Source organism: Squalius cephalus, assembly GCF_949319135.1.
Source record: "Squalius cephalus genome assembly, chromosome: 25".
Lineage (NCBI taxonomy): Eukaryota > Metazoa > Chordata > Actinopteri > Cypriniformes > Leuciscidae > Squalius > Squalius cephalus.
The window spans coordinates 30,764,765-30,787,982 of record NC_137146.1 but is presented as its reverse complement, the minus strand read 5'-3'; the positions used below and the strand labels follow the sequence as shown (position 1 = coordinate 30,787,982).

The window sequence follows — 23,218 nt, the reverse complement described above, 5'->3', positions numbered from 1 at the left end:
CTGTGCAGTGTTCATGCTGTCAGTGTGTGTGTGTGTGTCCTCAGCGCTACAACTGCTTCAAGCACCACTGGAGCGACGCGAGGAAGAGTGTGTGTCTGGAAGTGACTCCGGGCGGCATCGATCAGATCGACCCTCAGACGAACCGTGTGTTGTGCTCGTACGACTACCGGTGTGTGGAGGGATTCGTCGAGGTGTCCGACTACCAGGGCGGATTCTGTGTGGTGTACGGGGGCTTCGGCAGGCTGGTGTGTGTCTCACACACACACACACACACACACACACTCTCTCTCTCACACACACACACACACGCACACACACACACACTGATTCTCAAAACACTAGTCTCTCCCCTGTGAAGGCCTCCTTCCCTTCACCTCTGGACAGATAAACGTTATCAGAATGGTTCCAGTTCGCATGGATACGCGGACGATACGCAGATACGCACATATATATTCAAACGCTCATACCTATAGACTAAACACGTAATACGCATGTGCACGCCGTCAGCATTCTCACAGATTCACGTTTCTGAAGTTTATGTGGAGATAACGTTTTTCAGAATGTTTCTAAATTGCACCTTGGATCCTGTTTGAAGGTTTGCGTTCTCGAGCACAAACTCTGCTGTCGTGTGAATGAGCGGCCGGAACATATTAAAGTTTCTGTTTTCAGTTATAACGGTGTGTGTTAGCGGCCCCTAGGATAATAACTAATGATCTCTGCAACGGAAGTCAATCAATCAAAACTAGCTTTAGCTGGACAATAACTTTATCCTAGAGCTGCTGTAAAGCCTGAACGATCTGTGGCTGTAATCTCCGATTATCACTGTGAAGCTGCTGTGAAACACTCTACAGTGGAGAAAATAATTAATTGATCCCCTGATGATTTTGTAAGTTTGCCCACTTACAGAGAAATGAAGGGTCTATAATTTTTATGGTAGGTTTATTTTAACGGATTGAGACAGAATATCAACCAAAAAATCCAGAAAAAAACACATTATATAAAGGTTATAAATTGATTAGCATTTGATCGAGGGAAATAAGTATTTTATCCCCAACCAACCAGCAAGAGTTCTGCCTCCCACAGATTGCTTATGTGCCCATGTGACACACAGATTAGTCCTGTCACTTTAAGAAAGTATTCCTAATGTCAGCTAATTATATGTATAAAATACTTCCATTGCATCTTCCATTCCATCCTCTCCACCACCATGGGCAATACCAAATAGCTGTCGAAGGACATCAGGGACAAGACTGTAGACCTATGACCCCAAGAACACCATCCCTACACTCAAGCACGAGCTGCAAACATCATGGGGCTGTTTCTCTACCATAAAATCTTGGATGAGAACCTCCGTCCCTCAGCCAGAACACTGGAGACGGGTCGTGATGGGTCTTCCAGAACACTGGAGACGGGTCGTGGATGGGTCTTCCAGAACACTGGAGACGGGTCGTGATGGGTCTTCCAGAACACTGGAGACGGGTCGTGATGGGTCTTCCAGAACACTGGAGACGGGTCGTGGATGGGTCTTCCAGAACACTGGAGACGGGTCGTGATGGGTCTTCCAGAACACTGGAGACGGGTCGTGATGGGTCTTCCAGAACACTGGAGACGGGTCGTGGATGGGTCTTCCAGAACACTGGAGACTGGTCGTAGATGGGTCGTCCAGAACACTGGAGACGGGTCGTGATGGGTCTTCCAGAACACTGGAGACGGGTCGTGATGGGTCTTCCAGAACACTGGAGACGGGTCGTGATGGGTCTTCCAGAACACTGGAGACGGGTCGTGGATGGGTGGATGGGTGGATGGGTCTTCCAGAACACTGGAGACGGGTCGTGGATGGGTCTTCCAGGACACTGGAGACGGGTCGTGGATGGGTCTTCCAGGACACTGGAGACGGGTCTTGGATGGGTCTTCCAGGACACTGGAGACGGGTCGTGGATGGGTCTTCCAGGACACTGGAGACGGGTCGTGGATGGGTCTTCCAGGACACTGGAGACGGGTCGTGGATGGGTCTTCCGGAACACTGGAGACGGGTCGTGGATGGGTCTTTCAGAACACTGGAGACGGGTCGTGGATGGGTCTTCCAGGACACTGGAGACGGGTCTTGGATGGGTCTTCCAGGACACTGGAGACGGGTCGTGGATGGGTCTTCCAGGACACTGGAGACGGGTCGTGGATGGGTCTTCCAGGACACTGGAGACGGGTCGTGGATGGGTCTTCCGGAACACTGGAGACGGGTCGTGGATGGGTCTTTCAGAACACTGGAGACGGGTCGTGGATGGGTCTTCCAGGACACTGGAGACGGGTCGTGGATGGGTCTTCCGGAACACTGGAGACGGGTCGTGGATGGGTCTTCCAGGACACTGGAGACGGGTCGTGGATGGGTCTTCCGGAACACTGGAGACGGGTCGTGGATGGGTCTTCCAGGACACTGGAGACGGGTCGTGGATGGGTCTTCCAGGACACTGGAGACGGGTCGTGGATGGGTCGTCCAGAACACTGGAGACGGGTCGTTGACGGGTCTTGTAGAACACTGGAGACGGGTCGTGGATGGGTCGTCCAGAACACTGGAGACGGGTCGTTGACGGGTCTTGTAGAACACTGGAGACGGGTCGTGGATGGGTCTTCCAGAACACTGGAGACGGGTCGTGGCGGGTCTTCCAGAACACTGGAGACGGGTCGTGGACGGGTCTTCCAGAACACTGGAGACGGGTCGTGGACGGGTGGATGGGTGGATGGGTCTTCCAGAACACTGGAGACGGGTCGTGGACGGGTGGATGGGTGGATGGGTCTTCCAGAACACTGGAGACGGGTCGTGGATGGGTCTTCCAGAACACTGGAGACGGGTCGTGGATGGGTCTTCCGGAACACTGGAGACGGGTCATGGATGGGTCTTCCGGAACACTGGAGACGGGTCATGGATGGGTCTTCCGGAACACTGGAGACGGGTCGTGGACGGGTGGATGGGTGGATGGGTCTTCCAGAACACTGGAGACGGGTCGTGGATGGGTCTTCCAGAACACTGGAGACGGGTCGTGGATGGGTCTTCCAGAACACTGGAGACGGGTCATGGATGGGTCTTCCAGAACACTGGAGACGGGTCGTGGATGGGTCTTCCAGAACACTGGAGACGGGTCGTGGATGGGTCTTCCAGAACACTGGAGACGGGTCGTGGACGGGTGGATGGGTGGATGGGTCTTCCGGAACACTGGAGACGGGTCGTGGATGGGTCTTCCAGAACACTGGAGACGGGTCGTGGATGGGTCTTCCAGAACACTGGAGACGGGTCGTGGATGGGTCTACCAGAACACTGGAGACGGGTCGTGGATGGGTCTTCCGGAACACTGGAGACGGGTCGTGGATGGGTCTTCCAGCATGACACTGACCCAAAACACACCACCAAGCCAACAAAGGAGAGGCTCAAGAAGAAGCACATTAAGGTCTTGGAGTGGCCTAGCCAGTGTCTGATCTGTGGAGCTGAGACTTCGAGCTGCAAAGCAACAGCCAAGAAACCTTAAGGATTTAGAGAGGATCTGTGAAGAGGAGTGGACCAGAATCCGAGATGTGTGCAAACCTGGTGACCAACTACAAGAAACGTCTTTCCTCTGTGCTTGCCAACAAAGGGTTCTCCACCAAGTACTCAATTATGTTTTGCTAGGGGATCAGATACTTATTTCACTCACTGAAATGCAAATCAATTTATAACGTAGGCCTATATATAATGTGTTTTTTTCTGGATTATTTGGTTGATATTTTGTCTCTGTATGTTAAAATAAACCTACCATACAAATTATTGACCCTTCATTTCTCTGTCAGTGGGAAACTTACAAAGTCATCAGAGGATCAAATAATTATTTTCTCACTGTATATTGATAAAAGCACTATATAGAAGGTGACTTGCATCTCTCAGCACTTGTTGGCGTCAGAGCACCGAGATGAGATCCTACACACACACACACACACACACACACACACTGACGCTCTCTCTCTCTCTCAGCACTTGTTTGTGTCGGAGCACCGAGATGAGATCCTACACACACACACACACACACACACACACACTGACGCTCTCTCTCTCTCTCAGCACTTGTTTGCGTCGGAGCACCGAGATGAGATCCTACACACACACACACACACACACACACACACTGACGCTCTCTCTCTCTCTCAGCACTTGTTTGCGTCGGAGCACCGAGATGAGATCCTACACACACACACACACACACACACACACACACACTGACGCTCTCTCTCTCTCTCAGCACTTGTTTGCGTCGGAGCACCGAGATGAGATCCTACACACACACACACACACACACACACACACTGACGATCTCTCTCTCTCTCTCAGAGCACTTGTTTGCGTCTGAGCACCGAGATGAGATCCTACACACACACACACTGACGCTCTCTCTCTCTCTCTCTCTCAGCACCTGTTTGCGTCGGAGCACCGAGACGAGATCATCCGCAGTGCGATCGAGCACGCCGGCAGCTTCATCGGCCTCACGCTGCGCCTGCGCAAGGACCCGCTGGTGTTCGAGAGCTTCGTGTGTGAGCGCCTGGGGAAGTACAGCTCAGACGAGTGCATCACCTCGCTCACAGAGTTCATCGTGCAGAAGCTCACGCCACGGCACGGGGTAAGATGAGCCGCCGAACACACTCATGCTCATGATGTCACCTGCGTCCTGATGATCTGACTGGTGGTTGTGTGTGTTCAGGAGCCGGTGAAGAGGATCTTGGCCCTCACTGAGACGTGTCTGGTGGAGAGAGACCCCGCATCCTACAACATCGTCACCGTCAAACCCTTCGGAGAGGTGACCGAGCACACGCACACAAACACACACTCTAGACCGAGCACAAGCACACAAACACACACTCTAGACCGAGCACACACTCTAGACCGAGCACACGCACACAAACACACACTCTAGACCGAGCACAAGCACATAAACACACACTCTAGACTGAACACAAGCACACAAACACACACTCTAGACCGAGCACACGCACACAAACACACACTCTAGACCGAGCACACGCACACAAACACACACTCTAGACCGAGCACACGCACACAAACACACACTCTAGACCGAGCACAAGCACATAAACACACACTCTAGACTGAACACAAGCACACAAACACACACTCTAGACCGAGCACACGCACACAAACACACACTCTAGACCGAGCACAAGCACATAAACACACACTCTAGACTGAACACAAGCACACAAACACACACTCTAGACCGAACACAAGCACACAAACACACACTCTAGACCGAGCACACGCAGACGGGTTAGGGGTTAGGGTTAGGGTTAGGGTTACACACTCTAGACCGAGCACACACTCTAGACCAAACACAAGAACACACACTCTAGACCGAGCACAAGCACTCAAACACACACACTCTAGACCAGGGGTCGGCAATAGGCGGCCCGCGGGCCAAAACTGGCCCGCCAGCAATATTTTCTGGCCCGCCGGATTATTTTGGAAGTCCGTTTTTTTTTTTTTTTTTTTTTTTTTTCCAGCTTATTTTTATTTTACAATAACGGTTTACAAATAGGCCCCGTGTATCATTCGTTACTTATTATTTACTCGGGTAGCCTATAACACACTGATAAATAATATGTATTAGCATACCTGATAAAAAATATTTGCACTAAATGCTGCACAAAACTCTTCCACTAGGCTACTTGAGAAAAGCCGTAGCCGCGCGGCGATTTCACCGCCGCATACTGTGTAAAACGCGCATGAATCATGCGGCGCGGGATTCAATTTTAGAATATAAAGACGGTAGCGGTCGGAACTCTGTAGCCTACCTATAGACTACTTTGGACGGAGCGGGCGGTCTGACTGACAATAGCCCACTCCGACATCTTTTGACAGCGTATCCGCACACTTCATTCTGACCACCAGGCTGTTTGGTACTGAAACCATTGTTAATAAATAATAAACAACATTATTTTTTTGCAAGAATGTTTGAAATATTTGGCAGAAAATAGCATGCTTCATTTGTCAGTAGGGCAATATGGTTTTCGTTTATGTTGCTTAACAATTTGAGTGATAGGCTTTGTCCTATTTAATTTATGTTAGCCTATTTATATTTCATTATTTTTTTCTGTGACATTTTTTTCTCTGCTGACAGTAGCCTACAATGTTAAAATAATATTTTATGTTGACACGAACACAAAGCATTTATAATTGTTATAGGCTGCTACTTAATCTCTCAAATTTCCGTTAGAGACATTTGAATGTGAGATTCTGGAAACTAGATCTAAATTTTGCGGACTCGTCAGGTCGGGAAATAATGCGGGTGAACACAGAGTGTATTTTAATTGCTGAATTGAACCTTGTGGGAGCGGGACGAAAAGAAGAGAAAAAAAAACAGTCCCGCGCAGACCTCCTTAAACCATAGGTGTGTATGTGTGTGTCCCGAATAAATAATAATAATAAAAAAGGAATAAAGTTCAAAAGTCGGACTGTAAGCAAATTAGGCATTGCTATTCACACCTTTATTAAAATAGCTGTAATATGTTAACACAATAGTACTTGATCTGTTTAAAATGATTTCATTGATATGCAATGTAGACGTTAAGAGTATAATAATTAATAATTAATAGTTATAACTATTAATTATTAATTATAATTAATTATAATGGCGGGCCAGCTACACGGAGTAGCCCTATGGGTACAAATTAAATACTCTTATAAGAGTATTTAATTTGTACCCATAGGGCTACTCCGTGTAGCTGGCCCGCCATCTACTGGCTAAAAGAAAAATTGGCCCGCGGCCAAAGTTAATTGCCGACCCCTGCTCTAGACCGAACACACACTCTAGACCAAACACAAGAACACACACTCTAGACCGAACACACACTCTAGACCAAACACAAGAACACACACTCTAGACCGAGCACAAGCACACAAACACACACTCTAGACAGAACACACACTCTAGACTGAGCACACACTCTAGACCGAACACACACTCTAGACTGAGCACACACTCTAGACTGAACACACACTCTAGACCGAACACACACTCTAGACTGAACACAAACACACACTCTAGACCGAGCACACACTCTAGATCGAACACAAACACATAAACACACACTCTAGACCGAACACACACTCTAGACTGAACACAAACACACACTCTAGACCGAGCACACACTCTAGACTGAACACAAACACACACTCTAGACCAAACACACACTCTAGACTGAACACAAACACACACTCTAGATCGAACACAAACACATAAACACACACTCTAGACCAAACACACACTCTAGACCGAGCACACTGAGCACACACTCTAGACCAAACACACACTCTAGACCGAGCACACTGAGCACACACTCTAGACCAAACACACACTCTAGACCGAGCACACTGAGCACACACTCTAGACCGAGCACACACTGAGCACACACTCTAGACCGAACACACACTCTAGACCGAGCACACACTCTAGACCGAACACACACTCTAGACCGAGCACACACTCTAGACCGAACACACACTCTAGACCGAGCACACACTGAGCACACACTCTAGACCGAACACACACTCTAGACTGAGCACACACTCTAGACTGAACACAAACACACACTCTAGACCGAACACACACTCTAGATCGAACACACACTCTAGACCGAACACAAACACACACTCTAGACCGAACACACACTCTAGACTGAGCACACACTCTAGACTGAACACAAACACACACTCTAGACCGAACACACACTCTAGACCGAACACACACTCTAGACCGAACACACACTCTAGCCCTCAAAACCTTTTTTGGACAAATGTGGGCAAAATAATTTGTATTCATTTTTTAAAAATACTTTCCTTAATCTGAGCGGTACAAGACTTGGCAACTTTTCCTAAGTTTGCCACCTGAACACACAAAAAAAAAATTGACTCGATTCAAGAATGTTAAGTGGGTGAAAAAAAAAAACTCCTTAATCTCGTGTTTGTGGACAAAAATGGGCACCCATAGGAATGAATGGGAAAAACTGTAATTCAGAGCATTTTTTGGGGGGGAGTCAAAAAAAAAATCAATAGATCCAACACAATGCATATCATACATACACACAAATGAAGGGGTGATCCTGTACAACAATCTCATTGTGGCAAACACTCACACTCACACACACACACACACACAAACACACACAAACACACAGACACACACTAAGAAAGCATTCAATGAGCCAATAACAGAGCCGTTCTTTTTTTTTTTTTTGAATAAAAAGTCACTCACACACATAAAAACAAAGAATTGAATGAGCCAATGACTGAATTTTTATTTTATTTTCTAAAATCACCTGTGCACACGCACACACAAACACACACATGCGCACAAGTGCATGAACACATTATAACTATGATTATTGTTTGTTCTTACCTGTTTATTCTTACTTAACACTTACTTTTTTGAGTTATTGTTGTTTATTCTTACCTGTTGGGTACCAATTAGCTTTTTGAGTTATTGAAATTTGATGTTTTGAAATACTTTGTATTTTCCTTATAGCATCATATTTGATGGGTCATATTTGTCTAAGCATATTTTGGTATCTTTGTACAGTCTCACCTAACAAAGATATATATATATATATATATATATATATATATATAATATATAATATATATATAATTTTAACTTGTGATAAAGTAAAAAAACTTGGTGGTTAAATTCATAAGAACAGTGTTTTATAGAGTTATAGAGCCTACATGCAGCCCTTTAGTAGAGCCATCTAGTGGCTAATGATATTATTTTTTATTTATTTATTTTTGTTAATTTTTTACCAACATAAGACACCAGATGTCACCAAAGTCATTTATTCTTACCAGTTTTGTACCAATACATTTTTTTTATATTTTTAAATTTGATGTTTTTTGTTTAAAATAAACAATAAATGATCTACTACTTATTTGTCATATTTGGTCATATTTGTCTAAGCATATTTAGCATTTTTGTATTGTCTCACCAAACACAGATATATATATATATTTTAAATTACAGTTTTAACTTGTGATAAAGTCAAAAAATTACATTTATTATAACATTTTTATAGAGTTCAGCCTATATGCAACCATTGAGTACTAATGCCATATTTACTATTGAAATAATTGATATTATTGCTTTTTTGTAAATTTTTTTACCAACATCAGACACCAGATGTCACCAAAGTCACCACATTTTTTGAGTTTTAGCTATCTGAATTTAATGAAATGATGTTTTTTACTGAAGTTAAAGAAATATTAAATATAACATAAAAATAAGCATATTTTAAATATAAAATATGGTATTATTAATTTAAATAAATTCAAAAATACCCCCAAAATAAAAAAAAACACCATAAATTGATAGTTTTTATTTTATCGAAGATAGTGATATAACATTTATTTAAAAAAAATTGTTGGCTCACACCTTAGACCCCCGTGCCCACATTTGTCCAGATTTACGGAATTAAGGGCTGTAATGTGAATAGGGTTTGAGGGCTAGACCGAACACAAACACACACTCTAGACCGAACACACACTCTAGACCAAACACACACTCTAGACCGAACACACACTCTAGACCGAACACAAACACATAAACACACACTCTAGACCGAACACACACTCTAGACCGAACACAAACACACACTCTAGACCAAACACACACTCTAGACCGAGCACACACTGAGCACACACTCTAGACCGAACACACACTCTAGACCGAACACACACTCTAGACCGAACACACACTCTAGACCGAGCACACACTCTAGACTGAACACAAACACACACTCTAGACCGAACACACACTCTAGACCGAACACACACTCTAGACCGAACACAAACACACACTCTAGACCGAACACAAACACACACTCTAGACCGAACACACACTCTAGACCGAACACACACTCTAGACCGAACACACACTCTAGACTGAGCACACACTCTAGACCGAACACACACTCTAGACCGAACACAAACACACACTCTAGACCAAACACACACTCTAGACCGAACACACACTCTAGACCGAACACACACTCTAGACCGAACACAAACACATAAACACACACTCCAGACCGAACACACACTCTAGACCGAACACAAACACACACTCTAGACCAAACACACACTCTAGACCGAGCACACACTGAGCACACACTCTAGACCGAACACACACTCTAGACCGAACACACACTCTAGACCGAACACACACTCTAGACCGAGCACACACTCTAGACTGAACACAAACACACACTCTAGACCGAACACACACTCTAGACCGAACACAAACACACACTCTAGACCGAACACAAACACACACTCTAGACCGAACACACACTCTAGACCGAACACACACTCTAGACCGAACACACACTCTAGACTGAGCACACACTCTAGACCGAACACACACTCTAGACCGAACACAAACACACACTCTAGACCAAACACACACTCTAGACCGAACACACACTCTAGACCGAACACACACTCTAGACCGAACACAAACACATAAACACACACTCTAGACCGAACACACACTCTAGACCGAACACAAACACACACTCTAGACCAAACACACACTCTAGACCGAGCACACACTGAGCACACACTCTAGACCGAACACACACTCTAGACCGAACACACACTCTAGACCGAACACACACTCTAGACCGAGCACACACTCTAGACTGAACACAAACACACACTCTAGACCGAACACACACTCTAGACCGAACACACACTCTAGACCGAACACAAACACACACTCTAGACCGAACACACACTCTAGACCGAACACACACTCTAGACCGAACACACACTCTAGACTGAGCACACACTCTAGACCGAACACACACTCTAGACCGAACACAAACACACACTCTAGACCAAACACACACTCTAGACCGAACACACACTCTAGACCGAACACACACTCTAGACCGAACACAAACACATAAACACACACTCTAGACCGAACACACACTCTAGACCGAACACAAACACACACTCTAGACCAAACACACACTCTAGACCGAGCACACACTGAGCACACACTCTAGACCGAACACACACTCTAGACCGAACACACACTCTAGACCGAACACACACTCTAGACCGAGCACACACTCTAGACTGAACACAAACACACACTCTAGACCGAACACACACTCTAGACCGAACACACACTCTAGACCGAACACAAACACACACTCTAGACCAAACACACACTCTAGACCGAACACACACTCTAGACCGAACACACACTCTAGACCGAACACAAACACATAAACACACACTCTAGACCGAACACACACTCTAGACCGAACACAAACACACACTCTAGACCAAACACACACTCTAGACCGAGCACACACTGAGCACACACTCTAGACCGAACACACACTCTAGACCGAACACACACTCTAGACCGAACACACACTCTAGACCGAACACACACTCTAGACCGAACACACACTCTAGACCGAACACACACTCTAGACTGAACACAAACACACACTCTAGACCGAACACACGCTCTAGACCGAACACACACTCTAGACTGAACACAAACACACACTCTAGATCGAGCACACACTCTAGATCGAACACAAACACATAAACACACTCTCTAGACCGAACACACACTCTAGACTGAACACAAACACACACTCTAGACCGAACACACACTCTAGATCGAACACAAACACATAAACACACACTCTAGACCAAACACACACTCTAGACCGAACACACACTCTAGACCGAGCACACACTCTAGACCGAGCACACACTGAGCACACACTCTAGACCGAACACACACTCTAGACCGAGCACACACTGAGCACACACTCTAGACCGAACACACACTCTAGACCGAGCACACACTCTAGACCGAGCACACACTGAGCACACACTCTAGACCGAACACACACTGAGCACACACTCTAGACCGAGCACACACTCTAGACCGAGCACACACTGAGCACACACTCTAGACCGAACACACACTCTAGACCGAGCACACACTGAGCACACACTCTAGACCGAACACACACTCTAGACCGAACACACACTCTAGACCGAGCACACACTGAGCACACACTCTAGACCGAGCACACACTGAGCACACACTCTAGACCGAGCACACACTCTAGACCGAGCACACACTGAGCACACACTCTAGACCGAACACACACTCTAGACCGAGCACACACTGAGCACACACTCTAGACCGAACACACACTCTAGACCGAGCACACACTGAGCACACACTCTAGACCGAGCACACACTGAGCACACACTCTAGACCGAACACACACTCTAGACCGAGCACACACTGAGCACACACTCTAGACCGAACACACACTCTAGACCGAGCACACACTGAGCACACACTCTAGACCGAGCACACACTGAGCACACACTCTAGACCGAGCACACACTCTAGACCGAACACACACTCTAGACCGCACACACTCTAGACCGAGCACACACTCTAGACCGAGCACACACTCTAGACCGAGCACACACCCTAGACCGAGCACAAGCACACAAACACACACTCTAGACCGAACACACACTCTAGACCGAGCACACACTCTAGACCAAACACAAGAACACACACTCTAGACCAAACACAAGAACACACACTCTAGACCGAGCACACACTCTAGACCAAACACAAGAACACACACTCTAGATCGAGCACAAGCACACAAACACACACTCTAGACCGAACACACACTCTAGACCGAGCACACACTCTAGACCGAACACACACTCTAGACCGAGCACACACTCTAGACCGAACACACACTCTAGACCAAACACAAGAACACACACTCTAGACCGAACACACACTCTAGACCAAACACAAGAACACACACTCTAGATCGAGCACAAGCACACAAACACACACTCTAGACCGAACACACACTCTAGACCGAGCACACACTCTAGACCGAACACACACTCTAGACCGAGCACACACTCTAGACCGAGCACACACTCTAGACCGAACACACACTCTAGACCGAGCACACACTCTAGACCGAGCACACACTCTAGACCGAACACACACTGAGCACACACTCTAGACCGAACACACACTCTAGACCGAACACACACTCTAGACTGAACACAAACACACACTCTAGACCGAGCACACACTCTAGATCGAACACAAACACATAAACACACACTCTAGACCAAACACACACTCTAGACTGAACACAAACACACACTCTAGACCGAACACACACTCTAGATCGAACACAAACACATAAACACACACTGTAGACCGAACACACACTCTAGACCGAGCACATACCGAACACACACTCTAGACCGAGCACACACTGAGCACACACTCTAGACCGAACACACACTCTAGACCGAGCACACACTCTAGACTGAACACAAACACACACTCTAGACCGAACACACACTCTAGATCGAACACAAACACATAAACACACCCTCTAGACTGAACACACCCTCTAGACTGAACACACCCTCTAGACCGAGCACACACTCTAGACCGAGCACACACTCTAGACCGAACACACACTCTAGACCGAACACACACTCTAGACCGAGCACACACTGAGCACACACTCTAGACCGAACACACACTCTAGACTGAACACAAACACACACTCTAGACCGAACACACACTCTAGATCGAACACAAACACATAAACACACACTCTAGACTGAGCACACACTCTAGACCGAACACAAACACACACTCTAGATCGAACACAAACACATAAACACACACTCTAGACCAAACACACACTCTAGACTGAGCACACACTCTAGACCGAACACAAACACACACTCTAGACTGAACACACACTCTAGATCGAACACAAACACATAAACACACACTCTAGACTGAGCACACACTCTAGACCGAACACAAACACACACTCTAGACTGAGCACACACTCTAGACCGAACACAAACACACACTCTAGACCGAACACACACTCTAGATCGAACACAAACACATAAACACACACTCTAGACTGAGCACACACTCTAGACCGAACACAAACACACACTCTAGATCGAACACAAACACATAAACACACACTCTAGACCAAACACACACTCTAGACTGAGCACACACTCTAGACCGAACACAAACACATAAACACACACTCTAGAGTCTAGACTGAGCACACACTCTAGACCGAACACAAACACACACTCTAGATCAAACACAAACACATAAACACACACTCTAGACCAAACACACACTCTAGACTGAGCACACACTCTAGACCGAACACAAACACACACTCTAGACCAAACACACACTCTAGATCAAACACAAACACATAAACACACACTCTAGACTGAACACACACTCTAGATCGAACACAAGCACATAAACACACACTCTAGAGTCTAGACTTCATATTGTTGCTATGTGTCGTTGCTATGTGTCGTTGCTATGCGCCGTGTCACTCTGTCGTTGCTTTGTTGTTTTACTCTGTCGTTAGCAAGAGCTCTTTCTTCTATTGACACATAGCAACAACACAAAGCAACAATATGATGCAATATGAGAGAAGACGACACATAGTAACGACGCATAGCAACGACAGGGTGACACAACTCATAGTCATGACACAGCAAGACGACAGTCAAACGACAAGAACAGAGGACAGGAGTAAGTTGAGTTGACAAAGACAAAAGTTGAGTCATGTGGGCAATCACATGGACATAGACAGTGAACAGACACATAGACATGGAAGACGACACACAGCATAGACAGACAGACATGGACATAATTTTGGCACAATCGGAACTTCATAAATTTTAGCATTCACTAATACATTATTCAAACCAGCAGTTGTATCTGATAAGATTATTGAACAGACCTGAGCTGACACAGCTGGACTCTTACTGCAACACACTTACTGTCAGTTACTGCACTAACCCTTACTTCTGAAGTGTGTTTATATTGTAACCAGAATGTGCTGACGTGGAGTGTGTTTGTGTGTCTGTCTGTTTGTGTTCGTGTGTCTGTTTGTGTGTTTGTGTGCAGGTCTTTGCTCTGATCTGTGATGCGGAGAATCCTCAGGTCTTCAGCATGGAGTTTATCCGCGGTCAGATCCGGAAGTACTGCTCCACTGACAGGTGTGTGTGTGAGTCTGTGTGTGGTTGCGTGTGTGTGTGTGCAGGGACTCTCTGCTCTGCTCTCCTGATGTCAGAGTGTGTGTGGTTCCGTGTGTGTGTGTGTGCAGGGACTCTCTGCTCTGCTCTCCTGATGTCAGCGTGTGTTTGACGTGTGTGTGTGTGTGCAGGGACTCTCTGCTGGCGAGTCTGCTGGACAGCGTGCGGGCGTCTGGGAACAGGGATGTGTGTGTGAAGATGGCGAGCTCGCGTCGGGGTCAGCGCTGGGGTCTGATCAGCACTCCTGTGGACGAGGAGGTGGAGAGTCTTCACCTCAGATTCCTCGCTGCGCCGCCCAGTACGACACACACACACATGCACACACTCTCATCGTACAGTGTTTTACAAGATCTGAAGAGAATTTTGCTTTGTGATTTAGTGCACAAACCTCACTCGTCATCTTCTTTAGTGCTGTTAGCAGGAGGAGGGCTGAACATTGGCTGTGTGTGCATGTATACAGAATATGTGTATTTATACTCATAGTCGTTTAAACGTTTGAGGTCAGTATCAGTAAGAGGGTTGTTTAAATAAAGAAATGAATACTATAATTCAGCAAGGACCTGACAGTAAAGACATTTATAATGTCACAAAGATTCTGTTTCAAATAAATGCTGTTCTTTTGAACTTTAAATTCATCAAAGAATCCTGAAGAATAAAATGTATCAGTTTCCACAATAATATATAGCAACACAACTATTTTCAACACTGATAATAATCATAAATATTTCTTGAGCATCAAATCCTCATATTACAGTGATTTCTGAAGGATCATGTGACACTGAAGACTGGAGTAATGATGCTGAACATTCAGCTTTGATCACAGGAATAAATTCACAACAGTTATTTTAAAAACAGTTATTTTAAAAACTGTTATTTTAAATTTGAAAAATATTTCACTGTTGTTACTGTATTTTTCTATCAAATAAACGCAGCCTTTGTGACAGAATAGACTCTTTCAGAAACATTACCGACACCAAAAGCGGCAGATATGATAAAAAGGAGAATTAAAACACACTAAAAACTAAAGTAAATACATTTTTTAAAAATAATCAAATTAATAAAATAAAAATAATAATTCCAACTGCCATCGTTTTTTCATTTTAGATCTGAAACGCATTCACTTTGAATAATTTTATTTAATTCACATTTATTTGTATTGCGCTTTTCCCAATACACATCGTTTCAAAGCAGCTTTACAGAAAATGCATGAGTCCACAACATTACAGTTTAGAGAGATCTGTAATCAGAGGTGACTGTCTTAGCTATGCATTTCAGAAATGTATATATACAAAATCACAGTTAGCTAAAAATGTATATAATAACTAATGTTTTTTGTTCTTTATTCTAGATGGCAATTTTGCGGATGCCGTGTTCAGATTCAACGCCAACATCTCGTACAGTGGTGTGTTGCACGCCGTCACTCAGGACGTGAGTGTGTTCCCACGGCTCTCTCTGTGTGTGTGTGTGTTAACTGGGTTTCAGTGTGACCTGTCCTTCTGCTCTGTGTGTTATAGGGTCTTTTCTCAGAGAATAAAGAGAAGCTGATCAGCAATGCGGTGCTGGCTCTGCTGTCTCAGGACGTGGATCTGCCCGGGCCGAACGTGGAGCTGGAGGCCCAGTTTCAGGCCATCAGGAGACTCGTGGCATCCAAAGCCGGTTTCCAGGCCTTCACACAGCTCCCGAAGTACGGCTCGTCCCACACCTCTGCTGCAGAGATGCACAAACACAAACTATCTGCATTCACACACCAGATCAATCCGTTTATATCGCATTTAAATGCTTGAGATTAATGCAGTGTTGAGCTTAGACTGTGATACTCGTGTTTAGTCGGATCGACGGATCGATTATTCACCGTATCCTCTCGGTTCACACTCACGTTGCCCTTCTCTGTATCTGCACATGTTTGTCTGGGTTGTAATGAAACCCCTCTGTTGTCCTAAGGTCTGGTCCCATGGGTGGACTCGAACCTGCAATGTAAATATTATCCATATATCTCAGTGTACCCTTTCTTTCTCTCATCCGTCCATCTGTCTCTCCATCGGCCTTCCTATCTGAAACCATTTTAAGGAAATCTTCATTTGTCTTGCTGTTTTACATTTCCCCTTTTTTAAACGCTTTACACCTTCTTTCTCTCTTTCTGTCAACTGTCATAAAACTGTCATAAATCATTTTATTGTGTTTCTCTGGGTCACTGAGATGTATGAATCGACTAGTTGTGTACCTGTCCTCTATTTATACATCTACAATTCATTCAGTATTTGTTTAGAACCATGCAAATATTGAATGGACTACCAGAAATCTCTCTCTCTCTCTCTCTCTCTCTCTCTCTCTATCTATCTATCTACACTATTTTGCCAAAAGTATTGGGACACCCCTCCAAATCATTGAATTCAGGTGTTCCAGTCACTTCCATGGCCACAGTTGTATAAATATAGCACTAGGCATGCAGACGCTTCTACACACATCTGTGAAAGAATAGGTCGCTCTCAAGAGCTCAGTGAACTCAAGCGTGGTACCGTGATCGGTTGCCACCTGTGATATAAGTCCATTCGGGAAATTTCCTCACCACTGAATATTCCATGGTCAACTGATAGTGGTTTTATAACAAAGTGGAAGCAATTGGGAACAACAGTAACTCAGTGGTAGGCTCCAACTTTCTGCAGAGTCAACAGCTACAGACCAAAAAACTTCTGTGGCCTTCAGATTTGCTCAAGAACAGTGCGTAGAGTTTCATAGAATGGGTTTTTATTGGTGTAAAGCAGTGGAGTAAAGCGTGGGATGCAGTGGGGTAAAGTGTGGGTGCGTGGGATGCAGTGGAGTAAAGTTTGAGATGCAGTGGGGTAAAGCGTGGGATGCAGTGGCGTAAAGCGTGGGATGCAGTGGCGTAAAGCGTGGGATGCAGTGGTGTAAAGCGTGGGATGCAGTGGCGTAAAGCGTGGGGTGCAGTGGCGTAAAGCGTGGGATGCAGTGGCGTAAAGCGTGGGGTGCAGTGGCGTGGGATGCAGTGGCGTAAAACGTGGGATGCAGTGGCGTAAAGCGTGGGATGCAGTGGCGTGGGATGCAGTGGCGTAAAACGTGGGATGCAGTGGCGTAAAGCGTGGGGTGCAGTGGCGTAAAGCGTGGGATGCAGTGGCGTAAAGCGTGGGGTGCAGTGGCGTGGGATGCAGTGGCGTAAAGCGTGGGATGCAGTGGCGTAAAGCGTGGGGTGCAGTGGCGTGGGATGCAGTGGCGTAAAACGTGGGATGCAGTGGCGTAAAGCGTGGGGTGCAGTGGCGTGGGATGCAGTGGCGTAAAGCGTGGGATGCAGTGGCGTAAAGCGTGGGATGCAGTGGCGTAAAGCGTGGGATGCAGTGGCGTAAAGCGTGGGATGCAGTGGCGTAAAGCGTGGGGTGCAGTGGCGTAAAGCGTGGGATGCAGTGGCGTAAAGCGTGGGGTGCAGTGGCGTGGGATGCAGTGGCGTAAAACGTGGGATGCAGTGGCGTAAAGCGTGGGTGTGTGGGATGCAGTGGAGTAAAGCGCGGGATGCAGTGGTGTAAAACGTGGGATGCAGTGGCGTAAAGCGTGGGTGCGTGGGGTGCAGTGGTGTGGGATGCAGTGGTGTGAAGCGTGGGATGCAGTGGAGTAAAGCGTGGGTGCGTGGGATGCAGTGGTGTAAAGCGTGGGATGCAGTGGTGTAAAGCGTGGGATGCAGTGGTGTAAAGCGTGGGATGCAGTGGAGTAAAGCGCGGGATGCAGTGATGTAAAACGTGGGATGCAGTGGTGTAAAGCGTGGGTGCGTGGGATGCAGTGGGGTAAAGCGTGGGATGCAGTGGAGTAAAGCGCGGGATGCAGTGATGTAAAACGTGGGATGCAGTGGTGTAAAGCGTGGGATGCAGTGGTGTAAAGCATGGGTGCGTGGGATGCAGTGGAGTAAAGCGTGGGATGCAGTGGAGTAAAGCGCGGGATGCAGTGATGTAAAACGTGGGATGCAGTGGTGTAAAGCGTGGGATGCAGTGGTGTAAAGCATGGGTGCGTGGGATGCAGTGGTGTAAAGCGTGGGATGCAGTGGCGTAAAGCGTGGGATGCTGTGGCGTAAAGCGTGGGATGCAGTGGAGTAAAGCGTGGGATGCAGTGGCGTAAAGCGTGGGATGCAGTGGCGTAAAGCGTGGGGTGCAGTGGCGTAAAGCGTGGGATGCAGTGGCGTAAAGCGTGGGATGCAGTGGCGTAAAGCGTGGGATGCAGTGGCGTAAAGCGTGGGATGCAGTGGCGTAAAGCGTGGGGTGCAGTGGCGTGAAGCGTGGGATGCAGTGGCGTGAAGCGTGGGATGCAGTGGTGTAAAACGTGGGATGCAGTGGCGTAAAGCGTGGGTGCGTGGGATGCAGTGGAGTAAAGCGCGGGATGCAGTGGTGTAAAACGTGGGATGCAGTGGCGTAAAGCGTGGGTGCGTGGGGTGCAGTGGTGTGAAGCGTGGGATGCAGTGGAGTAAAGCGTGGGTGCGTGGGATGCAGTGGTGTAAAGCGTGGGATGCAGTGGTGTAAAGCGTGGGATGCAGTGGTGTAAAGCGTGGGATGCAGTGGAGTAAAGCGCGGGATGCAGTGATGTAAAACGTGGGATGCAGTGGTGTAAAGCGTGGGTGCGTGGGATGCAGTGGGGTAAAGCGTGGGATGCAGTGGAGTAAAGCGCGGGATGCAGTGATGTAAAACGTGGGATGCAGTGGTGTAAAGCGTGGGATGCAGTGGCGTAAAGCATGGGTGCGTGGGATGCAGTGGAGTAAAGCGTGGGATGCAGTGGAGTAAAGCGTGGGATGCAGTGGTGTAAAGCGTGGGATGCAGTGGAGTAAAGCGTGGGATGCAGTGGTGTAAAGCGTGGGATGCAGTGGTGTAAAGCGTGGGATGCAGTGGTGTAAAGCGTGGGTGCGTGGGATGCAGTGGAGTAAAGCGTGGGATGCAGTGGAGTAAAGCGTGGGATGCAGTGGTGTAAAGCGTGGGTGCGTGGGATGCAGTGGAGTAAAGCGTGGGATGCAGTGGAGTAAAGCGTGGGATGCAGTGGGGTAAAGCGTGGGATGCAGTGGAGTAAAGCGTGGGATGGAGTGGAGACGTGTTCTCTGGAGTGACAAATCACGCTTCTCTGTCTGCCAATCCGATGGACGAGTCTGGATTTGGCAGTTGTCAGGAGAACACCACTTGCCTGACTGTATTTTGCCTAGTGTAAAGTTTGGTGGATGGGGGATTATGGTGTGGGGTTGTTTTTCAGGGCTTTTCCCCTTAGTTCCAGTGAAAGGAACTCTTAATGCTTCAGCATTCCAAGACATTTTGGACAATTTCATGCTCCACTTTGTGGGAAGAGTTTGTGGATGTTCCTGTTCCAGCATTATTGCGCTCCAGTGCACAATGCAGGTCCATAAAGACATGGATGAGGAGTTTGGTGTGGAGGAACTGGACTCCTGCACAGAGTCCTGACCTCAACCCGATAGAACAGCTTTGGGATGAACTAGAGTGAGACTGAGAGCTTCTCGTCCAACATCAGTGCCGGACCTCACTAATGCGCTACTAGAAGAATGGTCAAAAATTCCCATAAACACACTCCTAAACCTTGTGGAAAGCCTTCCCAGAAGAGTTGAAGCTGTTATATTTGCAAAGGGTGGAGCAACTCCTTATCAAACACTACAGATCAGGAATGAGATGTCATTAAAGTTCATGTGCATGTTAAGGCAGACGTCCGAAAACTTTTGGCAATATAGTGTTTCTATCTATCCACCTATCTATCTTCATTTATTTATTTTTCTGGGCCATATATAATGTTATAAATATAATATATATATTATAAAAATGCGAGTAACACTTTTTTTGTCTTTTTTGTCAATTGCTTGATGTTTGTGTTGCAGGTTTAGAGAGAAATTGGGAGTAAAAACCGTAAAAGCGCTGAAGAGGAACAACAACGGTGTAACGCACGCCGCCATAGACATGCTGTGTGCTCTGATGTGTGTAAGTATTGTTGTAAAGATTTTCTTTCTTCAAAGCAGACCAGGAGACGTTGGGGATCACATTCAAACAAAGTTATTCTTTATTGAGGACTTCGCGTTGACGTGGCTGCAGGAATCCAACATAATCTAACTAAGGGAACTTTACATGGTATCTTATAGGCATTTTAGGAGGAGGGACTTTTGAAGGTGGAGACAAATTCAAACAAAGCATGTAACAGGTTTAGGTAACACCCTAGACTGAGGGTCTGGCCAATCCTAATTCAATCAGCATAAGGCTCCAAGAGCCATTTGGGTCCGAAAGCCATTTGCAGAACAAAAGGTGAGATTCTCAGTGAATCATTCGTGTGCTAATCCCATCAGTCTGAGTGAAACTGGGGCTTCAAGAGCCATTTAAGACAATAAGGAGAGAACAGGAATTGCAACTTTGCTGAGATCTTAACCTTAAAAGCTAAAATCAGTATTCTTCACCGTGATGTTATGTAAGGAAGCATATCTGAAATAGATTCTTAAATTTGTAACCCTTCAGTATGATGATGAAAGCATGACAGATTGACATTAATGCGCAGATCCTGACGTGATGTGTGTGTTTCTGCAGCCGATGCATGATGACTACGACCTGCGGCAGGAGCAGCTGAATAAAGCCTCTCTGCTCTCCTCAAAGAAGTTCCTGGAAAACCTACTGGAGAAGTTTATCAGTAATGTGGTGCGTCACATGTGTGTGTGTGTGTGTGTGTGTGAGGGTGTGTGTGTGAGCTGAATAAAGCCTCTGCTCTCCTCAAAGAAGTTCCTGGAAAACCTACTGGAGAAGTTCATGAGCAATGTGTTGTGTGTGTGTGAGACAGAGAGTGAGACAGAGAGTGAGACAGAGAGTGAGACAGAGAGTGAGACAGAGAGTGAGACAGAGAGTGAGACAGAGAGTGAGACAGAGAGTGAGACAGAGAGTGAGACAGAGAGTGAGACAGAGAGTGAGACAGAGAGTTGAGTGAGTGAGTGCTTGACTCAGTGTGTGTGTGTGTGTGTGTGTGTCTCTGAGTGCTTGACTCAGTATGTGTGTGTGTGTGAGAGACAGAGAGTGAGTGAGTGGGTGAGTGAGTGAGCGAGCGCTTGACTCAGTGTGTGTGTGTGTGTGTGTGTGTGTGTGTGTGTGTGTGTGTGTGTGTGAGTGAGAGACAGAGAGTGAGTGATAGGGCTGTGTATTGGCAAGAATCTGGCGATACGATACGTATCACGATACATGGGTCACGATTCAATATATTGCAATATATTTCGATACTGTGCATAAGGCGATATATTGGGATTTTTTTTTAAGTAAAATATATTAAAAATATTTTTAAAAAGACATGATGTGCATAAAAGTCAAAGAAGTTTACTTTAGGTAAACAATTCAGTACACAGAAAATCAAACTGCCAGTTTGGGATTGTGGTTCACAGGTTCTTAGTGAGCAAATTTTTATATGCTCAAGTAGGCCATAATAAAAGAAAATAGGTACATAGCCCCTGTCACAATACAAAACAACAACGTGAACTGGACGAAAATGAATGAAAGTGGATGAAAGTGAACAAAATGAATGTGTCATATTGAAATCAAGTTTTATGTGATAAAAGATTTTAAAAGAACTGGACGCGCGAATGAGGCGAACCGCGCCGCGCTAAACGCGTCGTGCCGCAGGACCTCTAGACGCGCGTAAACGCGTCTTTGCATTGACTTAACATTGAAATCACTCGCGCCAGATGCTCTATTCGAGTTTGGTGTGAACGATGCACGCGATTACATTTAGAAATAGACAAGCTTTGTTTCCAAATGCACCAAGCAAAGATATCCTTTCAATTGTATAAACTTTTATAAAACCAGCCAATATAATCACAATAAACACATCCAAAATGAAATATTTAACATATAGGCTATATAACAACTGCACAACGTCTAATTTGTAAACAAAATGATTTACGCACTAAATCCAGCATAAACTCCGGCACAATTTGCATATGTTTAAACTCTCAAGACAGACGTCACATCCCGAACCTCACAGCAATTG

General features: G+C 46.2%; 1 protein-coding gene across 4 annotated transcripts in view; it reads left to right on the top strand.

Moving 5' to 3' along the window:
* dnajc13 (DnaJ heat shock protein family (Hsp40) member C13) overlaps positions 1 to 23,218 on the top strand; it is a 141,413-nt gene that overhangs the window by 39,794 nt on the left and 78,401 nt on the right. For all 4 annotated transcript variants that reach the window (XM_079863183.1, XM_079863182.1, XM_079863181.1 and 1 more), the window contains exons 6-14: positions 45 to 245; positions 4,431 to 4,637; positions 4,719 to 4,814; positions 15,093 to 15,184; positions 15,352 to 15,518; positions 16,569 to 16,648; positions 16,735 to 16,904; positions 21,084 to 21,183; positions 21,778 to 21,885. In XM_079863183.1, the coding sequence (XP_079719309.1) occupies positions 45 to 245; positions 4,431 to 4,637; positions 4,719 to 4,814; positions 15,093 to 15,184; positions 15,352 to 15,518; positions 16,569 to 16,648; positions 16,735 to 16,904; positions 21,084 to 21,183; positions 21,778 to 21,885 (1,221 nt within the window). The remainder of the gene's footprint in view (positions 1 to 44; positions 246 to 4,430; positions 4,638 to 4,718; positions 4,815 to 15,092; positions 15,185 to 15,351; positions 15,519 to 16,568; positions 16,649 to 16,734; positions 16,905 to 21,083; positions 21,184 to 21,777; positions 21,886 to 23,218) is intronic.